This window comes from Arachis hypogaea, chromosome 20 (genome assembly GCF_003086295.3).
Source record: "Arachis hypogaea cultivar Tifrunner chromosome 20, arahy.Tifrunner.gnm2.J5K5, whole genome shotgun sequence".
Classification (NCBI taxonomy): domain Eukaryota; kingdom Viridiplantae; phylum Streptophyta; class Magnoliopsida; order Fabales; family Fabaceae; genus Arachis; species Arachis hypogaea.
Window position 1 is genome coordinate 44,467,080 of NC_092055.1, and position 26,829 is coordinate 44,493,908.

A 26,829-nucleotide genomic window follows, 5' to 3' on the forward strand; every position below is an offset into this window, starting at 1 on the left:
CTACACTGATCAGAACTCGCAGTGGGCAATTTCTGCGCTGTTTCGGACCCAGTTTTTGGCCCAAAAACACAAACTAGAGCTAGGGGGCAAGCAGAGACTCAAGACATATTCACTTTCACTTAGTTTTAGTTTTAGTTTTGAATTTTAGGGAGAAAACACTACTTCTCCTAAGGTTCTTAGATTTCCTAGTTTATGCTTTTGGATTGGATACTGAGAGAGCTACTACCTTCGATTGAAGTCTTCTTCGTTATAGTTTGCCTTTCTATTACTCTACTCTTTTCTTTTCCATTCAATTGCTCGTGGTCATATATGGATACTATTAATTTTGAATTTATTAATGCATGAACTATTTTTATATTTAAATTCCATTACTTATTTAATTTCTTTCAATTAATCATCAGCTCCAAATTTGTTATTTTTATTAATTATTTTAATTACCATGTCTCCTATTTATTCTTATTCCATGTTGTTAAAAAATGGCAATCATATTATGATTTAAAGCTCTTAACTTGACTTGGGAGTTGATTAATTGGAATCCCTTGAGTTGGAATACTCAAGTATTAACTTGTAACTGGGGATTGCTGGCTAACTCACTTTTCACTAACTCTAATCCTTCCCTAGGAAGGGATTAGGACTTGTGAATCAAAGTTAGTGTTACCCACTTGGCCTTCCTTTGCAACTGTAAGAGGATAACTGAGTGGAAGCAACAACCTTTTTACTATTATACTTGGGAAAGTCAATAAGGATAGAAACTCCAATTAATCTTCTCTCAGCCAAGGCCTTTTAATTCAAATACATAACACATCTTGCTATCATTCATTGCTTTGATTTTTAGTTATTTATTTTTCCGTTCTCAAACATCAAAAGTTTCTCAGAAAATTCCTGACCAATAAATTGCACCTTGTGTCAACTCTTTGGGAAACGACTTAGGAATTCTACTCCCAGTTATTTGTTCTTAATTGTGACATCTTTTAAATTGATAGTGGAAATTTCGTCGGTTAGGACTGTACTCAAAATGCTGCTTTTGTTAAAATTTCTTGACAGGCATTTTTCCACCCGTCAAGCTCCTAGCCTCAACCTAGGAGGTTTAGAAACTCATACTTATAGAGAAATATAATAAAAGGTTCAAAATATGCCAGGAAAGATGGGCGAAGATCCTAAACAAGGGTAATTTTCTCCTTTAAATACTAATTGAATGACTAAAGATTACATAAGAAGGGTAAAACAGTTTTTTAGTGCAAAAATCCACTTCCGGGGCCCCTTGGTGAGTGTTTGGGCTGAGCCTTGAGTGTCTCCACGAGCTAGCATGGCTCCTTGGTGTTGAACGCTTGCTTGGGGGTCCTTTTTGGGCGTTGGAATGCTGGCTACACCCTTGTGGGCGTTAGACACCTGGCCTAGCATAGATGGCGAGCGTTGAATGCCAGTTTTGGGCCTTCTATTCTGAAGCAAAGTATGAACAATTATATGTTTCTGAAAAGCCATGGATGTTAGCTTTCCTTAGCCATTGAGAATGCTCTATTTGGACCTCTGTAGGCTGTAGCTCCAGAAAAGCTCTTTCGAGTGCACGGAGGTTATATCCTGACAACATCTGCAGTGCTTTCTCTGTCTCTAAAACAGAATTTTGCTCCAGCTCCTCAATTTCAGCTAGAAAATACTTGAAATTGCATAAAAACACACAAACTCAAAGTAGAATCTAAAAATGTGAATTTTGTACAAAAACTTATGAAAACTTAATAAAACTTAAACAAAACATGCTAAAAACTATATGAAAATGATGTCAAAAGGCATATAAAATATCCGTTCATCAATCACCTAACAAAAAAATACATCAATTATACACAATTGCCATATAATAGATAGTGAATTCAAATTACATGGTGGTTAACTACAACATGCTAGTGGAAGAGTGGTTATGGGTTGCTGAGTGAGTATAGAGGTAGTGTCCCCATCTGCAACCCTTTGAATAAATGGTTCAAAATCCTCATGAGAGCAAAGAGGAACCACAGAAGTGAAAAGAGATTCCAAAGCACATGCATCCATCTCTGCCACATTAATCTCTTCCTTCCCTACTAACAACCATTTCTTCAGATATTCCACCTTGAAATTCTCTTTCAGGAACCAGCATAGCACCTCCGTTTGGACCGCACCAGCCTTCGTGGACACTTCCTCGAACCACCTAATGATGTCGCCTTCATGATCATTGATGTTCCCATTGTTGACATAACTGCTAGTGCTTCTAACTACTTCAGGTTCATGTTTATCCATTATGATGATGAACAAGTAGCTTAGTAGAATGGAATAAGATAGTAGATATAATAGTGTTATTGTAGCAAATAGTATTGCACTAAAAGTGAATAATTATCTCATATTTGGTTGTGAGTGGAGGGTCCGGTTTTTGTATAAGGCAAGTAGGTAGAAAAGGCCAAGAGAGAGAGAGAAAGAAAGAGAGAGAGGAGCCCCACCATTGAATAATTATCCCCCTCTCCTTATCTATCTATCTATATATATATATATATATATATATATATATATATAAAATTATTTTTCCTCTTTTTTTGATATTTTGGATGTTGTATTGTGTCAAAGCTAAGGGAGTAAGGGGGGGGATTGAAGCAATGAAGCTTATATTGCAGAGTAGGGAGAGCCCAGTAAACTTTTATAATAAAGAATAATATATTAGATGATTTAGGCTGTGTTCCTGAGCTAGTTCTCAGATAAAGAATAATCACCAAAAAGAAAAAAAAGGAAATGTCATAACATGCTTCCACTCTAGATAGATATGCCTGAAGGCCTTAAAAAATAGCAATAGCCTTCTTCTTCTTGTAGTTTTTGGCGGTGACAATGTATACCAACAAATTTAAGAAACTAAGTCCAGCTAAAAGCCAGAAAAAGTAATCAAGATGACCTTCGTTCAAGTTATCCAGTATCCATCCTAGTTTTCTGCCTTGTGTCGTAAAGTGAATTACCACAGTAAGAATCAAAGAGTTCAAGTAGTTCCCCAGTGCAAAACTCACAAGTGGCAGTGTTGTGCATAAAGATCGCATAGCATCGAGAGATTGATCGTATAAGAACTCAACCTGTCCGGCAAACATGAATACCTTGGATGCACCCAATAAGAAGTTTTGAGGTATTTGCCAGAGCACACTAATGGTTACAGCAACATATTTGTAAATAAGGTTGAGCTCTCTCACACGCTGCATAGGCATGATCTCCACCACAACTACGGCCGAAATGCCTGCAACCGAAATAAGAATGCCAACTCCCATTCTATGAAACACAGAAAATTCCCTCTCTCGATCACTAAATTTGTTGTTCTGTTTGATAATTTTTGTTTGAAAATTTGTTCTGTATTCTTGTTTAATTTTTCTTGCCACTACGCTTGAACGAACAGAATGTATGGGAAGTAGATAAATTCTACATGGGACTAGTTTCCACTTGGATCAAATATTTGAAACTTTGTGCTGAATTTGTCTTGAATCCTTTTCTTGATTTTTTTATCATGGCAGGTATAGTATGCATCCAGACATATGCGAATCCTCTTCACTGAATTTTGATGACAATAAAGCACTAAATAGGAGCCAATTGTCTTGCAAATCAGCACCATTTTACTAGACCAAGTGTCTTGGCCTTTATGTATTCTATATTAATATCACTGATTTGAAAATAAGTTAAGAAGGTTTTAGTTCCTCATATATTATTAGAACATGAAATCTTTTTAATGAATGTAAAAACCAAAAAACCGAATTAAATCAAACCGATTTCAATTAGTTTGGTTTGGTTGGTTTTGATAAAAAAACCAAACCAAACCGAACCAAAAAAATAATACAAAATTGGATCAGATGAATTTTCTTCTAAAAATTGAACCAAATCGCAAACAGAACACCCCTAATTCCAGCAGAAGGCCAATTCAATCCATTGAACCCATTTGGTGATTAGTTTGTCTCTGGTGCTGAGAGATCAATGTATTCTTTCATTTATCTGCACAAAGGTCTTGACGAGCGGGTTTCTATCAGTAAAGAATTTTGCAAATGAATTCTCGTTGAAAGTATAGTTTCTAAACTAATAGAAAATCTTTTCGTACAAAAGTTTTGGTTGTCACTAAAGCAAACCCAATAAAATTTATAACTGAAGTATTTAAACCTTGGGTCGTCTCTCAAGGAATTACATGGAAGTATGATTTATTATTGGTTATGAAAAAGTATCTTTTTGAGTTTTTGAAATAGGGAACAAGGAAATAAATTGGCAAGAAAGTAAATTAATTATCATAAAAACCATTGCAAGGTATAAGAACTGGAAATTCCATCCTAGTTATCCTTATCAATTGTGATGAGAATTGGCTTTTGCTCCCACTTAGTTAACCCTTACTAAATAAAGGAAAGTCAAGTGGACCAATTAATGGGATTCCTCAAGTCCTAGTCAACTCCTGAGGAAAGACTAGCTTTAGAGGGATCCAAATCAATCAGCAAATTCCAATTTTCAATCAACAATGGAGTTTGATAACTCAAGTGTCACCAATTACTCCACCAAATCAAAGGAGAAAAATCTAAATTAATTTAAAAGCATCAATAACATGAATTGAATAAAGCAATCTTAAATCTGAAATACCTCAAATTATATTAAATAGAAATTCAAATCTAACATGGAGTTCATGAATCAAAGTGGCAACATTAAATAATCAATAAAGGGAATAAATAAACCAGAATGCTTAGAATAAATAAAAGTAGAAAAGAAACTAAATTAAAGGAACATTGAACCTGGAATTGAGAAGGAATAAACCATAAACTAAGAGAAATCCTAATTCCTAAAACCTAAGAGAGAGAGGAGAGAGCCTCTCTCTCTAGAAACTAAAAATTGTATATAATGAATGAATGATTGATGAATGAATTGATTTCCTCATTCTCCAGCCTCTATTCTGTGTTTTTGGGCTTGGATTTGGGCCGAAAAAGAGCCCAGAAATTGCTGGGGGCGAATTCTGCAGCTTTCTGCACGTGGCGTCTGTCACGCGTACGCGTAGGTCACCCGTGCGTGTCATTTGGAAGTTTTCCTTGTCACGCGTACGTGGTAGTCACGCGTACGCGTCGCTTGTGCTCTGCACTAAGCATGCGTCTGCGTCGTCCATGCGTGCGCATCGCTGCCATTTTCTTCAAAACTTTATTTTCGCGAGTTCCTTCCATTTTTGCATGTTTCTTTTCTGTCCTCTAAGCCATTTCTGCCCTATAAAGCCTGAAAAATACTTAACACACAGATCACGGCATCGAATGGTGGTGCACAAAATTGTGATTACACTTTTCACAACTCCGCACAACTAACCAGCAAGTGCACTGGGTCGTCCAAGTAATACCTTACGTGAGTAAGGGTCGATCCCACGGTGATTGTCGACTTGAAGCAAGCTATAGTTATTTTGTAAATCTTAGTCAGGAGATTAATGATATGAGTGATTGTATTTATGAAAAATAAATAACATGAAATAAATAGTACTTGTGATTCAGTAATGAGAAACAGGCTGAGGTTCCGGAGATGCTCTGTCCTCTGAATCTCTACTTTCCTACTGCATTCTTCTCCAAACACGCATGGCTTCCTTCAATGGCAAGCTTTATGATCCTCTCGGATGAAAAATACCAGGTACGATCTATGCATGGCTAATCAACTGTCGGATTTCTCGTCTCGGATGAAAAATACCATGTACAGCTACCGCACGGCTAATCATCTGTCGGTTCCCACTAGCGTCGAAATAAGACCCTTGTCCTTTTGCACACTGTCACTGTGCCTAACATTCGCAGATTTGAAGCTCGTCACAGTCATTCCTTCCCAAATCCTACTCGGAATACCACAGACAAGGTTTAGACTTTCCGGATCCCAGGAATGCTGCCAATTGATTCTAGCCTATACCACGAAGGTTCTAACCTTCGGACTCGGTCCGTGGATTAGAAACCCAAAAGATACACACTCAAGCTGTCACCCAATGACTACGTTGAGCTCAGATAGAACGGGAGTGGTTGTCAAGCATGCATTCACAGGTTGAGGATAATGATGAGTGTCACGGATCACCATATTCTCCATATTGAAGTACGAGTGAGTATCTTAGAATGAAATCAAGCATGATTGAATAGAAAAACAGTAGTAATTGCATTAATCCATTGAAACACAGCAGAGCTCCTCACCCCCACCTATGGGGTTTAGAGACTCATGCCGAAGAAAATACAATATGAAGTGTAAAAAATGTCATAAGTTACAAAATGAATCCTTAAAATTAGTTTTTATACTAGACTAGTAACTCAGGTTTACAGAAAATGAGTAACTAAGCGCAGATAGTGCAGAAATCCACTTCTAGGACCCACTTGGTGCGTTCATGGGCTGAGCTTTCAAGCTTTCACGTTCATGTGCCCAAAGTTGGCGTTAAACGCCACCCTGAGTGCCAGAATGGGCGTTTAATGCTGAAAAAGGTGCCAGTTCTGGCGTTTTACGCCAGAAAGTTTTAGGCTGACTTTGGACGCTAGTTTGGGCCCTAAAATCTTAGGCAAAGTATGGACTATTACTAATTGCTGGAAAGCCCAGGATCTCTACTTTCCAAATCAATTGAGAGCTCTCCAATTGGACTTCTGTAGCTCGAGAAAATCCATTTCGAGTGCAGCAAGGTCAGAATCCAACAGCATATGCAGTCCTTTTTCAGCCTCTAAATCAGATTTTTGCTCAGGTCCCTCAATTTCAACCAGAAAATACTTGAAATTACAGAAAAACACACAAACTCATAATAAAGTCCAGAAATGTGATTTTTGAATAAAAACTAATAAAAATATAATAAAAAGTAACTAAATCTTACTAAAAACTATGTAAAAATAATGCCAAAAAGGGTATAAATTATCCGCTCATCACAACACCAAACTTAAATTGTTGCTTGTCCCCAAGCAACTGAAAACAAAATAGGATAAAAAGAAGAGAATATACAATGAATTCCAAACTTATCAATGAAGATTAGCTTTAATTAGATGAGCGGGACTTGTAGCCTTTTTGCTTCTGAACAGTTTTGGCATCTCACTTTATCCTTTGATGTTTAGAATGATTGGCATCTATAGGAACTCAAAATTCAGATAGTGTTATTGATTCTCTTAGTTCAGTATGTTTATTCTTGAACACAGCTACTTTATGAGTCTTGGCTGTGACCCTAAGCATTTTATTTTCCAGTATTACCACCAGATACATAAATGCCACAGGCACATAACTGGGTGAACCTTTTCAGATTGTGACTCAGCTTTGCTAGAGTCCCCAGTTAGAGGTGCCTAGAGCTCTTAAGCACACTCTTTTTGCTTTTGGACCACGAATTTAACTGCTCAGTCTCAAGCTTTTCACTTGACACCTTCACGCCACAAGCACATGGTTAGGGACAGCTTGATTTAGTCGCTTAGGCCAGGATTTTATTCCTGTGGGCCCTCCTATCCATTAATGCTCAAAGCCTTGGATCCTCTTTACCCTTGCCTTTTGGTTTAAAGGGCTATTGGCTTTTTCTGCTTGCTTTTTCTTTTTCTTTCTTTTTCTTCTCTTTTTTTTTCGCAAGCTTTGTGTTTTTGACTGCTTTTTCTTGCTTCAAGAATCAATTTTATGATTTTTCAGATTATCAATAACATTTCTCTTTTTTCTTTATTCTCTCAAGAGCCAACAATTTTAACATTCATAAATAATAAATTCAAAAATATGCACTGTTCAAGCATTCATTCAGAAAACAAAAAGTATTGCCACTACATCAGGATAATTAAACTAATTTCAAGATAGAATTCGAAATCATGTACTTCTTTTTCTTTTGCAAATAAAAATATTATTCAATTAAGAAAGGTGAGGGATTCATGGAATCATTCATAACTTTAAGACATAGACTCTAAACTTTATTGATCATGGAATAAGACATAAAATAAACATAAAAGCAAACAAATAATAATAAAAGAAAGAAAATTAAAGACATAAAAATAAATGACTCTAATACTAATGCTTATGTAACTCTTAAAATAGGTTTCTAATAATAAAAGTTATCAGAGAGTTAGGACTCAACAACCTTTATTTTGAGATATAGGTGCTCCTTCAATCTGTAGGATGTCCGACTCTTCAAGGATCACCTTCTGGCGCTTTAGTTCATGTAGCTCACGCCCTTGCTCCTCTTGTTCTCTGAGCAGTTTGCAGAGCATGCTGTTCTGATTCTGCTGCTCTTCTCTGAGTTGATCCATAGATTCTTGCAGCTTGTTGACAGATGCTTCTAAGCGGGCCCAATAGTCAAATTGAGGAATTTCTGGGAGGAGTTCATGCGCCCTCCTCTTGGTGAGGTTGTCTTGAACTTGAGGTCCATCCATTACCCTTTTAGTGATTGGGTGTTCAACTGGGATATACTCATTCACACCTATCTGTACTCCCGCATCTTTACATAACAGACTGATCAAGCTTGGGTAAGCCAATTTGGCTTCAGTAGATTCCTTGTTTGCAAATAAGTAAATTTCACAAGGAATTAGCTGATGAACCTCCACTTCTTTCCCAGCATAATACAGTGAATCATCACTGCTCTTTTGACAGTGACTTCAGAGTGATTACTGGTGGGAAGTATAGACCGCCCAATAAAATCCAGCCAGCCCCTAGCAACTGGCTTAAGGTCTCCTCTCTTCAATTGGTTTGGAACACCTTTTGCATTGGTTATCCACTTGGTTCCAGGGAGGCATATGTCCTCTAGAACTTGATCCAGCTTTTTATCTTTAGCCATTCTCCTATTAAAGGATTCTAGATCATCCTCCAGTTGAGGAAGTTTGAGGACTTCTCTCACTTTGTCAAGATAGAAGTAGATAATCCTCCCTCTGACCATGGTTCGAAAAGTGTGGAAGGCAGTTCCCTCCATTCTTTGCTTATCTGTCAGCCACAGATTTGCATAGAATTCCTGGACCATGTTTTTTCCCACATTCATCTTAGGATTAGATAGGATTTCCCAGCCTCTGTTTCGAATCTACTCTTGGATCTCCGGATATTCGTCTTCTTTCATATCGAACTTGACTTCCAGGATCACTGATCTTCTGCACACTATTTTGAAGTAATGATCTGCATGTTCTTTGGTACAGAATCTCTCACGCATCCATTTTGGTTTTGGATTGTTTTCTTTCTTGCTTCTTGGAGTGGTTTGTTTTCCTTTAGGGGCCATGATCTTGGTCAATGATTACGGAAAATCACACCAAACTTAGAGGTTTGCTTGTCCTCAAGCAAAAGTAAAGAAAGAAGATGAATAGATGGAGAGAAGGATTTGAATGATGGAGGAAGGGGGATGGCCGAATGTATAAAAAGAGGGGAGGAAGGGAATGGTTTTGAGATTTTAGAAGAAGATATGATTGAAAGATATGATTGATAAAAGATAAACATGATATGAAAAGATGAGATTCTTTACAAAAATTTAAAAGATAGGAAAAAGATATGAGGAGATTAAATCTGAATTTTTGTTTATGCATCTAAGAAATAAAAGATAATATGAATGAGTTAAAAATATTTGAAAAGAAATTGGAAAGATGAATGAGTTTTTGAAAAAGAATTGAAAAGAATTGAAAGAGAATTAAAAGAATTTATAAGGTTATGAAATTTTTGTGAATGGAAATTAAAATTGAATGTTTGTAATGTTTGGATGCAGAAAATTTTGAAGTAAAACAAGAAGATTTGAAAAAAAAATTGAATTGGAAACGAAATTACCTCTCCCTTAGCTGTTCTGGCGTTAAACACCCAGAATGATAGCCATTCTGGCGTTTAACGCCCATCTGGTGGCCATTTTGGGTGTTTAATGCCCAGCCAGACACCCTGACTGGCGTTAAACGCCAAAAATCCTTTCTTACTGGGCATTTTTCTGAATGCTCAGGATGCTGCTGTTTCTGGCGTTAAACGCCCAGAATGCTGCCCATTCTGGCGTTTAACACCCAGAATGATATCTTTACTGGCATTAAACGCCCAAAATGATAGCCATTCTGGCGTTTAACGCCCAATTTGCCTCTTTATTGGCGTTTTAACGCCAGTGAGCCCTTTTTCTCTGTGATTCTTCTGTTTTATGTTCTGAACCTTCATTTCCTTGACTTTTTCACTGACAAGCATTAACAAACATAATTAACAAAATTAAATAAACTTATATAATTGTTATAAACATCTAATAATGGCTGGGTTGCCTCCCAGTAAGCGCTTCTTTACTGTCTTTAGCTGGACTTTACTGAGCTTTTAATTTAGTCTCAGCTTTGAGCATTCTTGCTCAACATTGCCTTTAAGATAATATTTGATTCTCTGTCCATTAACAATGAACTTTTTGTCAGAATCAATATCTTGAAGCTCTACGTAACCATATGGTGACACACTTGTAATCACATATGGTCCCCTCCACCGGGATTTCAACTTCCTAGGGAACAATCTGAGCCTAGAGTTAAACAGTAGGACCTTCTGTCCTGCCTCAAAGACTCTAGAAGACAACCTTTTGTCATGCCATCTTTTTGCTTTCTCTTTATAAATTTTAGCATTTTCGAAAGAACTGAGTCTGAACTCTTCCAGCTCATTCAATTGGAGTAATCTTTTCTCTCCAGCTACCTTAGCATCAAGGTTTAGGAACCTGGTCTCCCAGTAGGCTTTATGTTCTAGCTCCACTGGTAGATGACAGGCTTTGCCATACACAAGCTGGTAGGGAGAGGTTCCTATAGGAGTCTTGAATGCTGTTCTGTATGCCCACAGAGCATCATCCAGACTTCTTGCCCAATCCTTTCTACGGGTACTTACAGTCCTCTCCAGGATTCATTTTAATTCTCTATTCGAGACTTCAGCCTGCCCATTTGCCTGTGGATGATATGGAGTTGCTACTTTATGGTTAATCCCATATCGGACCAGAGCAGAGTCAAGCTGTTTATTGTAGAAATGAGTGCCTCCATCACTGATCAGTGTCCTAGAAACACCGAACCTGCTGAATATATGCTTCTGGAGGAACTTCATTACTGTCTTAGTGTCATTATTGGGCGTTGCAATTACCTCCACTCATTTAGATACATAGTCTACTACCACCAAAATATAAGTGTTTGAGTATGATGGTGGGAAAGGCCCCATGAAGTCAATACCCCATACATCAAATAACTCAATCTCTAAGATCCCTTGTTGAGGCATGGCGTAACCATGAGGCAGATTACCAGCTCTCTGGCAACTGTCACAGTTACGTACAAACTCTTGGGAGTCTCTATAGAGAGTGGGCCAGTATAAGCCATATTGGAGAACCTTGGTGGCTGTTCACTTACCTCCAAAGTGTCCTCCATATTGTGATCCATGGCAATGCCATAAGATCTTCTGTGCCTCTTCTCTAGGCACACATCTGCAGATTACTCCATCTGCATACCTCTTAAAGAGATATGATTCATCCCACAAGTAGTACTTTGCATCAGAAATCAACTTTTTCATTTGTTGCTTACTGTACTCTTTGGGTATGAATCTCGCAGCTTTATAGTTTGCAATGTCTGCAAACCATGGTAATTCCTGAATGGCAAAGAGTTGCTCATCCGAAAAGGTTTCAGAGATTTCAGTAGGAGGGAGGGACGCCCCTGCTACTGGTTCTATTCGGGACAGGTGATCTGCTACCTGGTTCTCTGTCCCTTTTCTGTCTCTTATTTCTATATCAAACTCTTGCAGAAGCAACAGCCATCTGATGAGTCTGGGTTTTGAATCCTGCTTTGTGAGGAGATATTTTAGAGCAGCATAGTCAGTGTACACAATCACTTTTGATCCCACTAAATAAGATCTGAACTTGTCAATGGCATAAACCACTGCATGCAACTCTTTTTCTGTGGATGTGTAATTTTTCTGTGCGTCATTCAAAACACAACTAGCATAATAAATGACATGCAAAAGCTTGTTATGCCTTTGTCCCATACTGCACCAATGGCATGGTCACTGGCATCACACATCAATTCGAACGGTAATGTCCAGTTTGGTGAAGAAATAACTGGTGCTGTAACCAGCTTAGATTTCAGAGTTTCAAACGCCTGTAGACACTCCGTGTCAAAGACAAATGGTGTGTCAGCAGCTAGCAGATTACTCAGAGGTTTTGCAATTTTTGAAAAATCCTTTATAAACCTTCTATAGCATCCTGCATGCCCCAGAAAGCTTCTGATTGCCTTAACATTGGTAGGTGGTGGTAATTTTTCAATTACCTCTACTTTAGCTTTATCCACCTCTATTCCTTTGTTCAAAATTTTGTGCCCAAGGATAATTCCTTCAGTCACCATAAAGTGACATTTCTCCCAGTTTAAAACCAGGTTAGTCTCTTGGTACCTTTTCAGAACAAGTGCTAGATGATCAAGACAGGAGCTGAATGAGTCTCCAAATATTGAGAAGTCATCCATGAAGACTTTCAGAAATTTCTCTACCATATCAGAGAAAATAGAAGCATGCACCTCTGAAAGGTTTCAAGTGCATTGCACAGACCAAATGTCATTCTTCTGTAGGCAAATACTCCAGATGGACATGTGAATGCTGTTTTCTCTTGGTCTTGAGGATCTACTGCAATTTGGTTGTAACCTGAATAGCCATCCAAAAAGCAGTAGTATTCATGGCCTGCTAGTCTCTCTAGCATCTGGTCTATGAATGGTAAAGGAAAATAATCCTTTCTGGTGGCTGTATTGAGCCTTCTGTAGTCAATACACATACGCCACCCTGTAACTATTCTTGTAGGAACCAGTTCATTCTTTTCATTATAAACTACTGTCATGCCTCTCTTCTTGGGGATAACTTGGACAGAGCTCACCCAGGGGCTATCAGAAATAGGATAAATAATCCCATCCTCTAGTAACTTAGTGACCTCTTTCTGCACCACCTCCTTCATGGCTGGATTCAACCGCCTCTGTGGTTGAACCACTGGCTTAGCATCATCCTCCAATAGGATCTTGTGCATGCATCTAGATAGGCTAATGCCCTTAAGATCACTTATGGACCACCCAAGAGCTGTCTTGTGTGTCCTTAGCACCTGAATTAGTGCTTTCTCTTCCTGTGGCTCTAAGGTAGAGCTTATGATCACAGGAAAAATATCATCTTCTCCTAGAAATGCATATTTCAGAGAGGGTGGTAGTGGTTTGAGCTCAGGTTTAGGAGGATTATCCTCTTCCTGAGGAGTTTTTAGAGGTTCTTTTGTTTTCTCTGATTCCTCCAGATCAGGCTGAACATCTTTAAAAATGTCTTCTAGCTCTGATTCGAGACTCTCAGTCATATTGACCTCTTCCACCAAGGAATCAATAATATCAGCGCTCAGGCAGTCTTTTGGTGTGTCTGGATGTTGCATAACTTTGACAGCATTCAACTTAAACTCATCCTCATTGACTCTCAGGGTTATCTCCCCTTTTTGGACGTCAATAAGAGTTCGTCCAGTTGCTAGAAAAGGTCTTCCTAGAATAAGAGTTCCACTCTTGTGCTCCTCCATTTCTAGCACTACAAAGTCAGTAGGGAAGGCAAATGGCCCAACCTTGACAATCATGTCCTCAATTATGCCTGATGGGATTTTAATGGAGCCATCAGCAAGTTGGAGGCATATTCGGGTTGGTTTAACTTCATCAGTCAAACCAAGCTTTTTGATAATAGATGCAGGTATTAGGTTGATACTTGCCCCAAGATCACATAGAGCTGTCTTGGTACAAGCACCCTCTAATGTGCATGGTATCATAAAGCTTCCGGGGTCTTTAAGCTTCTCTGGTAAGCTTTTCAGAATGACTGCACTGTATTCTTCAGTGAGAAAAACTTTTTCAATTTCTCTCCAATCCTTCTTATGACTTAAGATCTCTTTCATGAACTTAGCATAAGAAGGTATTTGCTCAAGTGTCTCTGCAAACGAAATCTTTATTTCAAGGGTCCTGAGATAGTATGCAAAGTGGGCAAATTGTTTATCCTGTTCCGCTTGGCAGAGTTTCTGAGGATAAGGCATCTTGGCTTTGTATTCTTTAACCTTAGTTGCTGCAGGTTTATTTCCTACAGAAGTGGTTGGAGAAGCCTGCTTAAGGGGGTTGTTATCAGCACTTGTAGGTGTCTGATCCCTTATTGGCATTTGAATGCCAAAATTGGGTGTTGCATGGGCGTTTAACGCCAGATTGCCACCCTTTTCTGGCGTTTGGACACCAGAACTGGCCATCCCTTGGGCGTTTAACGCCACTTTCTTACCCTTTTCTGGCATTTGAACGCCAGAATCATTCCTCTCTGGGCTTTTACTGTCCTCAGAGGGATTTTAGGTAGTGGGTTGGTAATCCTCTGTTATTTGTTCCTTTCTTGGCTTTTTGCTGCTTTGAATTGAGACATTCAATGTCTTTCCTCTTCTTAATTGAACAGCTTGGCATTCTTCTGTTATCTGTTTAGATAGCTGCTGTCTTGTCTGATCCAATTGTGCTTTCATATTCTGGCTAGCATTTTTAGTGTCTTGGAGCATCTCTTTGAATTCTGCAAACTGTTTTGTTATAATAAGCAATTGCTGATTGAGTTTAGCAACTTGTTCTTGAGGACTAAGTTTAGTGGATACTGCATTAGCTTCTTCTTTCATGGAGGTCCCACTACTTAAGTATAGATATTAATTTCTAGCAACTGTATCAATGAGCTCTTGAGCCTCTTCAATTGTCTTTCTCATATGTATAGATCCACCAGCTGAGTGGTCTAAAGATATTTGGTCCTTTTCTGTAAGGCCATAGTAAAAGATATCCAACTGTACCCATTCTGAAAATATTTCAGAGGGGTATCTCCTTAGCATCCCTTTGTACCTCTCTCAGGCATCATAAAGGGATTCATTATCCTCTTGTTTAAAGCCTTGGATGTCCAGCCTTAGCTGTGCAATCCTTTTAGGAGGGAAATATTGATTCAAGAATTTGTCTGATAACTGTTTGCATGTTCTTATGCTTGCTGTGGGTTGGTTGTTTAATAGTAATAATATATAGACATCCTGATCTACTTCCTTATCACGTACTGTGTCAGCAATTTGTAAGAACTGTGCCAGAAACTCAGTACGTTCTTCCTGTGGAAGACCAGAATACTGGTAGTTTTGCTGCACCATGATAATGAGCTGAGAATTTAGCTCAAAACTGCTTGCTCTGATGGGAAGTATACAGATACTACTCCCATAGGAAGCATTAGTGGGGTTAGCATATGACCCCAGAGTCCTTCTGTACTGTTCATTTCCACTTAGGTCCATGATGGAGAAAGGGAGATGTTGTAGATTGTAAAATAGAAATAAAGTAAAAGAAAAATCAAAACATTTTTGTTTTTATTTTATTTATTTAATGCTAACCGAATTCAAAAGAGAAGAAAATAAAATAAAATAATTGGAAACTAGAAAAATAAGCTTCAAAAATTAAATAAAATAAAATAAAATAAAATAGATTAAAATAAATAAAAAAATTCAAATACTAAAATGGCTAATTAAGAAGATTTAAAAAATTTTGGATATGGTTTTAAAATTTGAAGATTGAAACTTTCTCAACAAGGAAACAGCAAACTTAAAATTTTTCAATCAAAATAATAAAATGGTACACGTAATTCGAAAATTATGAATAAGAAAAGAAAAAGATTTTGAAAATTTTTTTTAAAGGATTTTCGAAAAATAATAAAAGAAATTTGAAAAAGAATTTGTTTTGAAAAAGATTTAAGAAGATAAATTTTCTTAAATTGAAATTTTAACTTGCCTAACAAGAAACTACCAAATTTTAAAAATTTTGACTAAGTCAACCTAAGGAATTCGAAAATAATGAGCAAATAAAGGAAAGGATATTTTTTTGAATTTTTGAATTTAATGAGGAAAGAGAAAAATAATAAAATGACACCAAACTTAGAATTTTTAGATCAAAAAAAAGAAAGCAAACAGGAAAACTTTGAATGTCAAGATGAACACCAAGAACACTTTGAAAATCAAGATGAACACCAAGAATAAATTTTAAAAATTTTTAAGAAAATAGAAACACAAAGGACACCAAACTTAAAAATTTTATATTTTGGACACTAATAATTTGAAAATGCACAAGAAAAACAAGAAAAGGCACAAAACAAGAAAAACTAAAGATCAAACAAGGAAAATAAATAAGAGCAACTTGAAGATTAAGAAAGAACTAAGAACATATAATTCGAAAAATTGAAAGAAAAATAAAATCATGCAATTGACACCAAACTTAAAACATAAAACTAATCTCAAACAGAAGACTAAATTATAAAGTTATTGGTTTTTTTTTTAATTTTTGAAAACAATTTAGAAAAATAAAATAAGGATTTTAAATTTTAACCAAAAACAATAATAGAAGACTCAATTTTAGTGACTCTAAACCCAAAAGATAGATTTTTTCTAATCTAAGCAACAAAATAAACCGTTATTTGTCCAAACTCGAACAATCCCCTACAACGACGCCAAAAACTTGGTGCACGAAATTGTGATTACACTTTTCACAACTCCGCACAACTAACCAGCAAGTGCACTGGGTCGTCCAAGTAATACCTTACGTGAGTAAGGGTCGATCCCACGGAGATTGTCAGCTTGAAGCAAGCTATAGTTATTTTGTAAATCTTAGTCAGGAGATTAATGATAAGAGTGATTGTATTTATGAAAAATAAATAACATGAAATAAATAGTACTTGTGATTCAGTAATGAGAAATAGGCTGAGGTTCCGGAGATGCTCTGTCCTCTGAATCTCTGCTTTCCTACTGCCTTCTTCTCCAAACACGCATGGCTTCCTTTAATGGCAAGCTTTATGATCCTCTTGGATGAAAAATACAAGGTACGATCTCTGCACGGCTAATCAACTGTCGGATTTCTCGTCTCGGATGAAAAATACCATGTACAGCTACCGCACGGCTAATCATCTGTCGGTTCCCACTAGCGTCGGAATAAGACCCTTGTCCTTTTGCACACTGTCACTGTGCCCAACATTCGCAGGTTTGAAGCTCGTCACAGTCATCTCTTCCAAGATCCTACTCGGAATACCACAGACAAGGTTTAGACTTTCTGGATCCTAGGAATGATGCCAATTGATTCTAGCCTATACCACGAAGGTTCTAACCTCCGGACTCGGTCCGTGGATTAGAAACCCAAGAGATACACACTCAAGCTGTTGCCCAATGACTACATTAAGCTCAGATAGAACGGGAGTGGTTGTCAGGCACGCGTTCATAGGTTGAGGATAATGATGAGTGTCACGGATCATCATATTCTCCATATTGAAGTACGAGTGAGTATCTTAGAATGAAATCAAGCATGATTGAATAGAAAACAATAGTAATTGCATTAATCCATTGAAACACAGCAGAGCTCCTCACCCCCACCTATGGGGTTTAGAGACTCATGCTATAGAAAATACAATATGAAGTGTAAAAAATTTCATAAGTTACAAAATGAATCCTTAAAAGTAGTTTTTATACTAGACTAGTAACTCAGGTTTACAGAAAATGAGTAACTAAGCGCAGATAGTGCAGAAATCCACTTCTGAGAACCACTTGGTGCGTGCCTGGGCTGAGCTTTCAAGCTTTCACGTTCATATGCCCAAAGTTGGCGTTAAATGCCACCCTGAGTGCCAGAATGGGCGTTTAACGCCAAAAAAGGTGCCAGTTCTGGCGTTTTACGCTAGAAAGTTTTAGGCTGACTTTGGATGCCAGTTTGGGCCATCAAATCTCGGGCAATATATAAACTATTATATTTTCTTGGAGAGCCCAGGATGTCTACTTTCCAACGCAATTGAGAGCGCGCTAATTGGACTTCTGTAGCTCGAGAAAATATATTTCATTTTTCAGCCTCTGAATCAGATTTTTGCTCAGGTCCCTCAATTTTAGCCAGAAAATACTTGAAATTATAGAAAAATACACAAACTCATAGTAAAGTCCAGAAATGTAATTTTTGAATAAAAACTAATAAAAATATAATAAAAAGTAACTAAATCTTACTAAAAACTATGTAAAAACAATGCCAAAAAGGGTATAAATTATCCGCTCATCAAATGGTAATAAAGGGTAATTAAAATTAATAGTTGTAAGGCATAGGAAATATGTTTTCACATATGTCACAGAATAAGAAAGGAATTGTAAAACCATGCAAATTATATGAATAAGTGAGCAAAGACTTGATAAAAACCACTTAATTGAGCACAAGATAAATCATAAAATAGTGGTTTATCAACCTCCCCACACTTAAACATTAGCATGTCCTCATGCTAAATTCAAGAGAAACTGAAAAAGAGTGAAGGTAGAATGGTGGAATCTATGCAATGCAATCTATCTAAATGCAAACTACCTAAATGAATCATGCAATTCTAATTATTATCCACCTATATATATAAAGCTTACATGTGGTTAGATTGAGTCAAATTTTCAAGGAATCATATATGCACAACCAAGGGCCGAATCATGTTAAAACACATTCACAATTGAGTTGAGTTAATCAAAAGAGTTCACAAACTTGCAAGACAATCAGTGATTAAACATGGATGTATGAAAATGAGCTATTGAACCCTCACTGGATTTGTATATACACTCTAATCATTCTACTCTTCTCTAGTCATGCTTTCTAAAACTTTGTCCTTCATCTAACCAATCAACAAATATTTAATGTATACATGCAAACATCATGAGGTCTTTTCAAGGTTGTAATGGGGTTAAGGCAAGGGTGAGGATATATGTATGGCCAAGTGAGCTATAAATTGAATCCTTGATTAGTCTAAGATCTCACCTAACATGTACATACTCTATACAAAACTAACATATGCCTAGCTACCCAATTTTCCCACTTTTGTATAACATACCGATGCACCAAATTATTTTTAATTTTATCATATGTGCATTGATTTTTACTAAACTTAATACTGGGGTAATTTTGTGTCCCCTTATTTATTTATTTAATTATAAAATTTTTTAAGCATAACATATCAATGCACATGTCATTTTAATTATTTTGGTTTTACATGACCATGCACCCAAATTCTAAATAATTTATCAATTGAATACTTTTCCTATCAACCCATGTTCCCACAGTTTCTCCCACACTTAGTGGATACACAATCTCTATCTTAAGCTAACCAAAGATTCAATTTGGATGTAATTAATTTGTTTTTCTGCTTAAGACTAGTGATGTGGTAAAATATGGAATAAATGGGATTAAAAGGCTCAAGATGGCAAACAAGGGTGACTTAAAAGGGTAGGCTATTTGGGATAAGTGAGCAAAAACAAGTAATGGCCTCAATCATATACAAGCATGTAAATACATTCTATATTGGACATATGGAATAGAACAAAGTAAAGTTTGCAATCATAGTGAAGAAACACACAGGAATGAAAACTATGGTTAAATAATGTAACCATGCAATTAAGCTCAGAAACTCACGGGTTGTGTGTTCTTTGGCTCAAAAACCATATATCAGTCAGGTATATCATGCAAGTAGGGATAAAGAGTTTCAACTCTAATCAATGTGAATCTTTAAATGGCTTTTATAAAAATAAATATATTTCTTGAAAAATATCGTCAATTTACCAACATTTATTATTATATATCTATATATATACTAAGTGGATTGTTGTGATTATGAAAAACTAAAAATTTCTAGTTTACTCTCTATTTTCAATTAAACCAAATTCTCATATGCTAAAAAGGGTAAAATAAACTTAATAATCCATATTTTCTATATCACAACTAATAAGCTAAGAGTGCAAATGAAGCTAAATATCTAAGATATATACAGCCCAAAGTGCAAAATGTAACAAAGTAGGAATAAACAAAAGTACAGTAAAAGAAAATGTGCAACTATTGGAAGGAAAATAAGATAAAATAAAATAAAATAAAGCAAAAATAGGATAAAAAGGGTCTGAAAGTAGTTCACCAAAATAAAATTCGCCAAAGATGGCGACCTCCCCACACTTATATAATAGCATCGTCCTCGATGCTCAATCAGGCTGGGTGTGAAGGGTCGTCACCTCCGGAAGGGTGTGTTGATGCTTTCTGTATGGGCTCTGGCAGTGAAGGTGCCTGAGGCTCTGCCTGTATAGTGCCTGTGGATCTGCCGGCTGTGTCTACTGAGGCTCCTCATGCTGGGGCTCTACCTGCTGGGGCTCTGCCCGTGCATCCTCCTCATGCTCATCCGCCTCCTCCTCAGATGGCTCCGATGGTGTGTCAGGCTCGGAGGGGATGTCAATGTGTCCCGACCGGATCATCAGCTTCAAATGCTCATAGCGTCGCTTACTGCGACGCTCCATCCGATCCAGGTGCTCAAATAGTCGGTGCACAAGGTGGTAGATGGGCTGGGAAGCAGGTGAGGGTGCTGTGGGTGTGGGTGGTGCATCAGGTTCTGAAGGGACAGCAGAAGATGTGGCTGCATCAGCAGAGGCAGTAAGAGAGGGTGGTTTGTAGCCCAGAGCCTCGAACTTCCTGCCATGTGGGATGATCTTCTTACAGTCGACGGCTGGTGGTTTCTCATCCTCAAGCTCCCAGGGTACCTCAGCTCGGCGGCCCATCTGGGTAATCAGATAGGGGAAGGGCAGAGTGCCTCGGACATGAACCCTGGCCATGTAGTGCTGGATAAATCAGGGAAGGTACAGGTCCTTGCCTTCCATGATGCACCAGATGAGGGTAATCATGGCAGCTAGCACTTCATTTTCGTGAGTGCTTGGCATAACATAGTTGCTCAGAATTTGTTGCCATAGCCGAGCCTCATCGTTTAGATAAATGATCTTGATGCCTTTAGGGTTTACTGTCGACTTACCCATAACCCATGGGACAGCTGGATCAACGGCTATGGTGCGCTTCACTGCCTCCCAGTCAAAGCTCATGAACCTCATGGATTCCTCGGCCTGCTGATAACCATCTGGCTAATCGGATTTAGGCTGGAATTAGAGGATATCCTCAATGGCCTCCTCAGTAACTAGCTCTGAGCTGGACTGCATCTAGGGTCGTCTTATAATAGTTGCAGTACAATTCCCGGACCCAGGATGCATTAACCTCAGTTAAGTTCCTTTCCAGAAAGAACCAGCCTCTTTGTTTGATCTGCTTAGTGGTGTACTGCTGTAATGCAAGTGGAATTCTGAGAGTCTTTTCCAGATATAGGTGCCTTGTATTTGCAAAGACCGGATATTTCAGTTCACAGTATCGTTTTTCAAACTTAACTGGGTCAGAGGCGGGTACTAATTGATCTTCCTTTTCCTGTGGAGTGAATTTTTTTTCACACCAGGAATCATCATGCAGTATGTCTAATAGAGCGACAGAGGATTCTCCTCTTTTCCTTTTTCCTGTGGTGGCCTTAGTCTTTCCTTTCCCTTTTGGGTCAGACATCCTGAAAAACAAAGTTCCCAGGGTATAATTTAGCAAACCAAAGCAGAAAAAACAGGAAGGCAAACAGTAAGCAAGCAAGTCAAGCAGTAAGTGTGCAAAAGAGGAATAAAAGTCAATGCATGAAGTGAGTCAGAATTATATAGGATGTTGGACTGAATGCAAGGTAAAACTCAAAGGATTCACATAGAAATCACAATCCAAAAACTATTGAATAAAATGCAAAATGCTTGTTTCTCAGGAAACAACAATAAACATGCCTTGAAAGAGGTTGAAAGGGAAGAGTTAAAAAGGGAAGTTAAAGAGTCAATAAAGTCAAGAGTTAAAAAGGGAAGTTAAAGTTAGTGGCATGGTACTGTAATTCTCAACTAACAGAATTGCACAAACTCGAAGAACAAGCAACTCACATTCAAGCAGATAATGCAGAGTATTGATGATAAACATGAAAATAAAAGAAGCATGAAAAGGATTACGAATCATCAATAATGCAATTGAAGTTGGAAGGGAACCAAAAAAGATAGGGAATGCTAGCCTAGAATGTCATGAGTTGGCTTTGGGTATAAACCAAGGAAAGTACAATGTGAAAATACCAAAGGCGAGTCATGACTAGCAGTTAAGTAAAACCAGTTTTTGGAAAAATTGGGCAGCATTCCGGCTATAAAAAGAACGTTCCCGGAAAATCAAACAGCAGAATAATGCAATCAGTAGCACTTTCAAACAGGATTAGCAGGTAATATGCATCTTAGAACAAGTAATACCAAACTAGCAAGTATATGTAATAAGCAATTTAGCCAATCCAAAACAACAGGAAGCATGTATATGCAATCAGCCTGGCCTCAGCAAATTCGGAAATCCCGCAATAATTTAAGATATGGATGCAATGTATTGAACTTACTGAATCAACAAGGAAAAATCAAATTGCAACAGAAATGCTAATGTATATAAATTTATATAAGCATTGGTATCAATCAATTAAGATCCGATGAGGCAAAATAGTATCGAACAGCAATGAAGCAGCAGTGAGCAGCAACATTAATAGCCAAGCAATAGATAATTCAAACAACAGGAACGGAGCAATTATCAGACCTAGAATCCTCTAACCACAACCTAGCTACCTAACCACCTAGAATCCACTACAAACATGCATATCTAACTAACCTAAATTGAACAGAATTGAAATATGCAAACTGACTGACTTGAATGGAAAAGAAATTTGAGTGTAGTGAAACCTGAGGCAGGGTATAGGAAAGTGTGTTGGAAAATGAAAAAAGGGGGGGGGGCAGTGGCGCTGCCTTGTAATGGTGGTGGCGGTGGAGCGTGCGGTGGCGCAGGGCAGCGCTGTGGTGGTGGCGGTGCGTGGCTGTCGGAGTTGAGAAGGGGATAGAAGGATAGGGTGAGAAAGAGAAGAAGGAGAGGGGCGAGGGAGGAATGGTGGCACGGGGTGGTGGTGGCCGGCGGTTCTGTGGTGGCGCGGCGGGTTTGGGACGGTGGAAAAGGCAGGGGAGAAAATGGGGAGTAGGGAGAGAAGAGGAAGAGAAGGAGGAAGAAGAGAAGGGAGGAAAAAGTGGGCACGCGAGGGGCTAGGGTTTTCGCGTCACGGGGGTTAGTAAATTCAAACCCACGCGTACGCGTGGGTCACGCGTGAGCGTGGATGAGGTAGAATTGCAACTACGCGTAAGCGTCATTGACACGAATGCACGAACAGGGGATAATGAAAATGACGCGTACGTGGGAGTCACGCGTACGTGTCGACCAGAATTGTGCTAAACACACGAATCCAGCGTCGTTTTGGCACAACTCTCTGTTTCAATTAAGGGGGCAAAAATTTTCATGCGACGCGTACACGTTGCGCACGCCCACGTGTGGTTTGTGTAAATGAAAGTGACGCGTACGCGTCATGGACGCGCACGCGTGGGCTAATTTATGCCTAACACACACCAGCCGCACAATTCCAGCCCAACTTTCTGGGCGTTGGATGGTGACACCGATTTGAAATCGACGCCCACGCGTGGTGTATTTTTTTTTTTTAGAATATGTAGAATGCAAAATGCATATGCTGATGCAGATGTTATGAATGATACTAGGAAAAATAAAATAAAATAAAACTAAAAACAAACAAAACAAAATAAAATTAAAATTGAAAAGGAACGATCATACCATGGTGGGTTCTCTCCCACCTAGCACTTTTAGTTAAAGTCCTTAAGTTGGACATTTGATGAGCTCCTTGTATGGTGGCTTGTGCTTGAACTCATCCAGAAATCTCCACCAACGTTTGCAATTCCAATAGCCTCCGGGGTCCCAAATTAGGCACGTAAAGCCTTCGAGCAAGTTAAAGCAGGTGTTCAGGCTCCACGAGTGTTGATTATCAGAACGAATTCCAGGATCCCAAACCTTACTTTTATACCCATCTTTGCTTTTATCTGCATTGTCCCAACCGGACAGTACACAACCTGAATTTTCACTGAGACACCCAAACATCTTCCGAAATCTATTCAATCGAGCTCTATACCAATCCTTGCACTTCCATTTGGAGCGTGGAACCGTATTGAACCTTGGACGCCAACTCCTATTGCTAACCATCTCCCTCTTACTCTTAAAGCCACAAAGAGCTCTAAGCTGGCCATCGGTTTCAAGCAAACCATACTCAAGTGGGAAGGTAAAGATAAAGGCTAAGGATTTTACCCACTTGAAGTTTATATTGGGTGGTAATGGCCTTGGGAGAGGTGTTTCCAGTGGTCTATCAAGCTCCACTCCCTTGTATTCTTCTGTGAATTCTTCCACTTCCTTACAAACTTCTTCAACTGCAACCACGTCTTGATCAAAGTCTTCAATTTCTTCCTCATCACTCAAGTCATAAGTTGGAGGTTGAGAAAAGTCTACCTCCACATCATCTTCATATTCACTTGGGGAAGGTTCTTCAATCTCAAAGAATTCAATTGCGGATGCATGTCTCAAAGAATTCAATTGCGGATGCAAGTTCATCATTAGGAGAGCTTGATTCATGATCATCATTACCAAGAAAACTTGTTTCTTGATCTATTCTGTCCAGTTCTTCATAAGGTACATGCTTTGGGGGTTGTGCACTATCCTTCTTAGCATCAATTGCAGATTTCTTGGCAGAATTCTCTACAACTCTTGATTCCCGTGGAGGTTCAGCGTCTCCTAAGTTTTCGACCAATTCTTCTTCTTCGATAAGTCCGGTTTCCTCCACTTGTTCCAACACAAAGTCATGCTCCTTACTGTCCACCGGAGCTTCTAGTGTCTCCTTCATGCTATGTTCTTCATTAGATTCTCCACATGAAACCATGGGAGTTCCTTGAGTGACCGAACATCGGGAAGCTAGTTGATTTATCGCTTGCTCCAGTTGATGAAGGGTTGCATAAAATTTATCCACTGTTTCCTTGAGACGATCTTGTGATTCTTGGGTTGATGGGTATGGATACAGTGCATATGGAAGTGGTGGTTCTTGGGAGTAATTAGATTGGAATCGGGGCGGATACAGGTTAGGGTCATATGGAGGTGAATGGTTGTAGATGGCTTGTGAGTATGGTGGTTCAAAGCTATGTTGAGGAGGTGGTTCATAGGCATATCTATCATCTTGGTACGCACCTCGGAATGGCTCTTGACCATAGTAATTTGGTGGAGGTTGGTTGTCACGAAAAGGTCCACCATAACTATTGTCTTGGCATGCATCGTAGAATGTTCGTTGTCCATGGTACCTTGGAAAGTGTTGTTGCCGAAAAGGTTGATCAAATCCTCGTGGCTCCTTCTATCTTTGATTGTTTTGACCTTGATGCATGTTCCTGTTATAGCTTCCATTCCTTACAACAACATGGAACCAAACTTAAAGCCAGAGGGGTGAGAACTCATAGTAGCTAATAAAAATAAAAATTAAAAACAAAAACAAATAAACAAATAAAAGCAAATATTTACAATAACCAATAATAAGGCACACAACTGCAACTCCCTGGCAACGGCGCCATTTTTTTGACGAGCGGGTTTCTGTCAATAAAGAATTTTGCAAATGAATTCTCGTTGAAAGTATAGTTTCTAAACCAACAGAAAATCCTTTCGTACAAAAGTTTTGATTGTCACTAAAGCAAACCCAATAAAATTTATAACCGAAGTATTTAAATCTCGGGTCGTCTCTCAAGGAATTGCAGGGAAGTATGATTTATTATTGGTTATGGAAAAGTATCTTTTTGGGTTTTTGAAATAGGGAACAAGGAAATAAATTGGAAAGAAAGTAAATTAATTATCATAAAAACCATTGCAAGGTATAAGAACTGGAAATTCCATCCTAGTTATCCTTATCAATTGTGATGAGAATTGGCTTTTGCTCCCACTTAGTTAACCCTTACTAAATAAAGGAAAGTCAAGTGGACCAATTAATGGGATTCCTCAAGTCCTATTCAACTCCTGAGGAAAGACTAGCTTTAGAGGGATCCAAATCAATCAGCAAATTCCAATTTTCAATCAATAATGGAGTTTGATAACTCAAGTGTCACCAATTACTCAACCAAAGCAAAGAAGAGAAATCTAAATTAAATTAAAAGCATCAATAACATGAATTGAAGAAAGCAATCTTAAATCTAAAATACATCAAATTATATTAAATAGAAACTCAAATCTAACATGGAGTTCATGAATCAAAGTGGCAACATAAAGTAATCAATAAAGGGAATAAATAAACCAGAATGCTTAAAATAAATAAAAGTAGAAAAGAAACTAAATTAAAGGAACATTAAACCTGGAATTGAGAAGGAATAAACCATAAACTAAGAGAAATCCTAATTTCTAAAACCTAAGAGAGAGGAGAGAGCCTCTCTCTCTAGAAACTACATCTAAAACCTAAAATTGTCTATAATGAATGAATGATTGATGAATGAATTGATTCCCTCATTCTCCAGCCTCTATTTTGTGTTTCTGGGCTTAGATTTGGGCTAAAAAAGAGCCAGAAATCGCTGGGGGCGAATTCTGCATCTTTCTGTACGTGGCGTCTATCACGCGTACACGTAGATCACGCGTGCACATCATTTGGAAGTTTTCCTTGTCACGCGTATGCGTTAGTCACGCGTATGCGTCACTCGTGCTCTGCGCAAGGCATGCGTCCGCATCGTCCATGCGCACGCGTCGCTGCCATTTTCTTTAAAACTTCATTTTCGCGCGTTCCTTCCATTTTTTCATGTTTTCTTTCTATCCTCTAAGCCATTCCTGCCCTATAAAGCCTGAAAAATACTTAACACACATATCACGGCATCGAATGGTAATAAAGGATAATTAAAATTAACAGTTTTAAGGCCTAGGAAACATGTTTTCACATATGTCACAGAATAAGGAAGGAATTGTAAAACCATACAAATTATATAAATAAGTGAGCAAAGACTTGATAAAAACCACTCAGTTGAGCACAAGATAAATCATAAAATAGTGGTTTATCAGGTCTGCTGCTTTTGAACCATTTGTTGGTCGTCGCTCTATCTCCGCTCATGCCAGTGACTTTTTGATGGATCAACTTTTGAACCACCACGTGCTTCCAAACCTCCAC

At 38.2% G+C, this 26,829-nt stretch overlaps 2 protein-coding genes across 2 annotated transcripts; both read right to left on the reverse strand.

Annotated features, from left to right (window-relative positions):
- Window positions 1-1,881: 1,881 nt before the first annotated feature.
- On the reverse strand, window positions 1,882-2,265 carry LOC140183058 (indole-3-acetic acid-amido synthetase GH3.10-like). The gene has a single exon (XM_072231059.1). It carries the CDS (start codon window positions 2,263-2,265, stop codon window positions 1,882-1,884), a length of 384 nt encoding a protein of 127 aa, XP_072087160.1.
- Window positions 2,266-2,693: 428 nt separating this feature from the next.
- Window positions 2,694-20,470, reverse strand: LOC112785829 (protein NRT1/ PTR FAMILY 8.3-like). The gene is made up of 2 exons (XM_025829252.2): window positions 20,200-20,470; window positions 2,694-3,373 (listed from the first exon to the last, which is right to left on the reverse strand). Exons 1-2 carry the CDS (start codon window positions 20,468-20,470, stop codon window positions 2,793-2,795), a joined length of 852 nt encoding a protein of 283 aa, XP_025685037.1. The 3' UTR covers window positions 2,694-2,792.
- Window positions 20,471-26,829: the final 6,359 nt, after the last annotated feature.